Source organism: Acanthisitta chloris, unplaced genomic scaffold (assembly GCF_000695815.1).
Source record: "Acanthisitta chloris isolate BGI_N310 unplaced genomic scaffold, ASM69581v1 scaffold30590, whole genome shotgun sequence".
In the NCBI taxonomy this organism is placed as follows: domain Eukaryota; kingdom Metazoa; phylum Chordata; class Aves; order Passeriformes; family Acanthisittidae; genus Acanthisitta; species Acanthisitta chloris.
This window is the reverse complement of record NW_008650474.1, coordinates 50,259-55,156: the sequence shown is the minus strand read 5'-3', so window position 1 is coordinate 55,156 and position 4,898 is coordinate 50,259. Positions and strand designations below refer to the sequence as shown.

The 4,898-nt window shown below is 48.3% G+C and overlaps 1 protein-coding gene across 1 annotated transcript in view; it reads left to right on the top strand.

Moving 5' to 3' along the window:
* The first annotated feature begins 1,973 nt into the window (after positions 1-1,973).
* Positions 1,974-4,898, top strand: part of PPP2R3A (protein phosphatase 2, regulatory subunit B'', alpha) — a 29,394-nt gene continuing 26,469 nt past the window's right edge. Inside the window, exon 1 of the mRNA XM_009085224.1 lies at positions 1,974-3,938. Coding sequence (XP_009083472.1) covers positions 1,974-3,938 — 1,965 coding nt within the window. The remainder of the gene's footprint in view (positions 3,939-4,898) is intronic.

Genomic DNA, 4,898 nt, shown 5'->3' with positions numbered 1-4,898 from the left:
GCCACAGCCTCCTTGGGCAACCTGGGACAGTGTCTCACCACCCTCATAGCAAAAACATTTTCCTAATATCTAGACTAAATTTCCTTCAATTTGAATCCATTACCCCTTGTCCTTTCCCTGCAGTTCCCAATCAAGAGTCCCTCTGCAGCTTCCCTGGAGCCCCTTCAGCTCCTGGAAGGTGCTTTGAGGTCTCCACACAACCTTCTCTTTGCCAGCTGAACAGCCCCAACTCCCTCAGCCTGTCTTAAAGTCCATCCAACACTCTCAAACCTGTGCTTCTCAGTTTCTGATTAAGGCTTTAAATCACACAAAATGTGGATGCTCAGCAGTCATGTGCTAACCCCAGTAGTTAATGATGACAGCACCAAACTCCTGTGGCACTTGCCTTCTGTGTGGTGTGTTTGTGCAGGCTCATGAGCTAAGCTGGGTGGGACGTCATGTGCATGGAGGGCAGTGCTTTCATCGGGTGCAGGTCTGGCCTTTCACAGAGTGGTGGCTATTTACCTTTGAAAACAGCAAAATAAACCCATGCTGTGGTGTGACTTAGCAGTGATATAATCGTGTTATACAACACAGATTTCTATTTGAACAGGGGTACAAGGTGCCCAGAGTTTCTTTGGGGTGTTTTAATTTGATTTTTGAAGTAGTAAAGAAAGATGAAGATATGTCTAAAATTCAAGACCCTTAAGTTTTTCTGTCTTTGCATAACAAAGTTAAACAGCATTTGGTTTTTTCCTGGTGCAGTTCTGACTGTGATGACAGGAAATGCAGCTGGAAATGGCTATACTAAGTGTAAAACACACAATTCCTAGTTTTCGTAGGCTTAACCTTTATACAGATGTTACTATCCCTGATGCCTCCACCAGTGGAGTTATTGTATTAAACGTGCTGCTATTTATGGGTTGAAAGAGAAACAGTTATTCCTCCTTAAAATATTTGCCATGGTCTCAGAGCCCTTGGTGAGAGGCTGATGGAAGGCAGTGTGGCCTTTACTAAAGGCTGCTCATTCTTAGAGGCATTGAGCTACTTTGCTGCAGGCTGTTCAGAGCTTTTTATAATCCAGAGAGCTCGGAAATAATGAGAGTGCTTTTCATTACTGCCCTTTGCCTTATCTACAGAGCCCTGGAAAATGAGTCAGAAATTCACAACAGGATCAAAATGTTTTGCTCCATTAGAATTAAATGCAATGCTTTGCTCATTCTGGGGAGGAAAAAAACAAGTCTGAAAAAGCTAATGAGTGGTTAAAATAGAGCTGTTCAAACGGCAACACACAGATAGGCTGGGTGTAAATATAGGGCAGCTCCTCAGCACCGTTCTCCTGTGGTACATCCGAGTGAAGGAAAGCCATCAGCCTACGCTTGTTCAGAGCAGCTTCCCCTGTGTGCTGGGGGCTGTGGTTAGTGCCTGTCCCCTGTGTGCTGGAGGTTGTCCCCTGTGTGCTGGGGGCTGTGGTTAGTGCCAGATGTTTGGTAGTAGACAAGGCTGCACAAGACATGGAAATGATAACAATTCTCTCCTGTTTTTCCCCTTGCAGGGCCCTGCCTCAGTGATGTGAGCAGGGAATCTCACAAGTGCACTGTGGATTTTCGGGCTGTGCATGCTACTTGATTATCTGTCTTTTACTGACCCACCCAGAAAGAGAGAAGGTTCAAACAATCATTGTCTTGTCACTTCTGCCTAGGAACTGTCTGGATTTTATGGCACCTGCTGGAAAAGCTACCTGGACCATTGGAAATGCACCTCTGAGCAAGGCTTTCTGTGTGGAGTACGAGGATCAAGCTGCCTTAAGTTAAACCACATGCAAGTTGCACTAATTGTCGTGACTGGACTGCCAGTACCACTCCAGACTTCTCCAGGCCTTTCCAAGGCAGTAGCTGCTCACGTAGTTGGGATGTTTTCATTGACATTTGAATGTTTTTATTCAATCTGGTGTGGCTGTGAAAAGTGTGGGTGAGTTTTTCCCTGTGGAGTTCATGGTGAGTTTTCAAGCCTCACTTCCAAGCGTGGTCTGTGCTATGGCAGCAACCTACAGGCTCATGGTCACTTCTGTGAACTGCTACAGCAGTGTGGTGATAGAGCAGCACTTCCAGCACACTGTGCACTACTGCACGGGCACTTGCCAAGTGTTCAAGCGAGGTGTGACGTGCATAGTTGCCCACCACAGTGTCTGTGCAGAGCTCAGTGTCCCAGATGCCAACCTAGACCCTAAAACTCCTGTTCCTGAAAATGGACTTACCTTGCCTGGAAATGGGGACTATCACCAAATCTTCCCAAATAGTCCGAGAATCAAAAAGGGCTCTTCAGTGCAAGCCTCCAGCAGTTTGAAAGACATTACTGGTGAGGCAATAAACCTTGCCAGTGGTAAAACAAAGGAATTCTCCTTTGAGAAGCTCAAAAACTCCTCCAGTCATGTGGCTTACAGAAAGGGAAGGAAAGTTCGGTCGGAATCTTTCAGCAGACGATCCTTCGATTTTGACTTGATTTATGGACACTTCAACAATGATGAGAACTGCCCTCCGTGTGGCTTTTTGCAGAGTCCCTCACCTGTGGAGAAATGGCAGGAGAGCAATGATGCTCCAGAAGTCACCATGAATCCCCTGGTTCCCTTCTCCCCTCATTCCTTCTCTGAAGAAAACTTCATTACCCAGATTTTGGAAAAGCACAAGCTAGACGGTGGTTCTGGTGGGGATATTAAGGTGTGCTTGGACATCTTGCTCAAGTGCTCAGAGGATCTGAAGAAGTGCACAGATATCATAAAACATTGCATCAAAAAGAAGTCTGCAGACAGCGTTAGTGGGGGGAACAGCAATGATCCCCTGGCTAGTTCTGAAATGATCTACATGAACCTGATGACAAGATTTTCCTCCTACCTGAAGAAGCTTCCCCTGGAGCTGAAGCCACTGGGGCAGAAGGAAGTGAGTGACTGGGCAGAACTCCTGAACTGCTTTCATGGCTTGCAGCAAACTCCCTTTCCCCCAGTGTTTGGCGATGAGCAGCCACCCAGGTACGAGGACATTATGCAGCTGCCATCCTCAAGTGCAGTTCCTCTTGCACTGCCAGGGGATCAGTGTGAGGAGACAAGTGCCTCTCAGTCCATGCAAACAGGTACCGTGAGCTTCACCTCAAGCTCCCTCCCCAGCATCCCCCAGGAGGGCAGTGGGAGAGCTGTGCAAGGTGCTCTACCTCAGTTCCCAGCCACAAGCCCCTCTGACTGCACAGCTTCCATCGAGGCACTGTACATTGAGGAGGAGTCTGATGGGGAAAGAGCAGTAGGGAAGGGAAAGCAGGTGGAGCAGAATGGGGTCTGGGAGAGTTTGGGGCACAGCTGCCAGCGAGCTGGCTCTTCAGATGTGAAAGCAGAGTGTGCCAGAGTGGGAGATGCTGAGCTCTCCCAAACGTCCGAGAAACTGACTCCATTAAAGCCAGGTTCGGATTCTGTGTTGTGTGGGGCCCAAGCTGGTGTCTCCAGAGGAGACCAGACATGCAGTAAGGTGGACAAGGAGGAGATAGACAAACTGCTGCTGGACTTGGAGTGCTTCTCACAGAAAATGGAGAGTACCTTGAGGGAGCCCTCTGGGAAGGAGGTGTTTGGCAGGCAGGGGAAGCAGGTTCTACCTCTGGCTCCTGAACCCAAAAGCAAACCTGCTGACCCCACCTCTTTGTCAAATATCATGGAAACCAATGGTCACAAGATGGAGGAGGATGACAAAGCCCTTTTACTGCGCATCCTGGGAAGCATCGAGGACTTTGCCCAGGAGCTGGTGGAATTCCAGACAGGCAAGGGGAGCTTGTCCAAGGAGAGGGAAGTGATGCAGATTCTTCAGGAAACTTTAGCAGCTCCTTCGCAGTCCCTCCCTGCAGGGCAAAAAAGCCATGCTGGGGCTGCCTCCAAGGACTCTGTTCCAGCTTCAATTCAACAGGCCCCAGAAGTCATTAAGGTAAGACAACCAAACTTTTAATGGGATGGGAAAATGCAGGGGGGAAAAATTACATCTGCTAAGTGACTCATCGTGCTTTGGGTGCTGCAGTGTGGAATATGTGTTCAGCCTGGCAGGAATGTAGCATTTATTTAAATACAAACAAGGAAAGGAAGCTAAAACACCTAAGCACACAAAATAGGTCCTGATGTGCAGCTTCACCTTTGAGCTTGACCTTTTCCTGCTGGTGCTCCTGGGGACTGTTTGCTTGTGGTTTAAATGGGCCCTATGTAACAGAAGGTCGTAATAATGACTTTAGTAAGTCCTTTACTCCTGGGGGCAGCTCCTGGGCTGCGTCTCTCCAGTTCAGTGGGAACTGAATGTTCCACCTCTCCCTTTCCCATCTCCGAGCAGACTCCAACAGCCTTTGTTGTTCTCCTCATCACTATTCCTAAAGAGAGATATCCTCCATGGCACAAAGGGCTGAATCTAGGAAGATTTAATTTTCCTTTCCCTGTCCTCAGTGCATGGAGTCATTGTGGAGTCTGCACTGTATGTACCTCTCGAATGAGGGTGGGTTTTCCCAGGACAGAGGGTGTTGATGGGATCCTGCTTTAGGGGGAAGCCAAGGCTGTCCAGCACTCCATGCTTGTCGTTTGATAACAACGGCCAAATTCCAAGAAAACTTGTTGTCATACTTCCAAGTGCACAGAAAGCACAGAGAGGGCTTTCCAGAGATTCCAAAATCCACCTTCGAGTACCCAGGTTATAAGTGAACTGTCACAGCTCCCTCCAGCTGGAGCATGATGTGCATGGTTTCAGAACTGTCCACTGTCCCCAAAATACAGGTGTTTGGTGCACCTCTGAAGGGGTGGGTGAGGTGTGTCTGACCCTAAGTGGCAGTGCTGAGATCCATTCAGTTCCCTCCAGGTCTCTCTGTTGTTGCTCTGGGTAAGTTGGCTTACAGAAAATGGTGGGCAT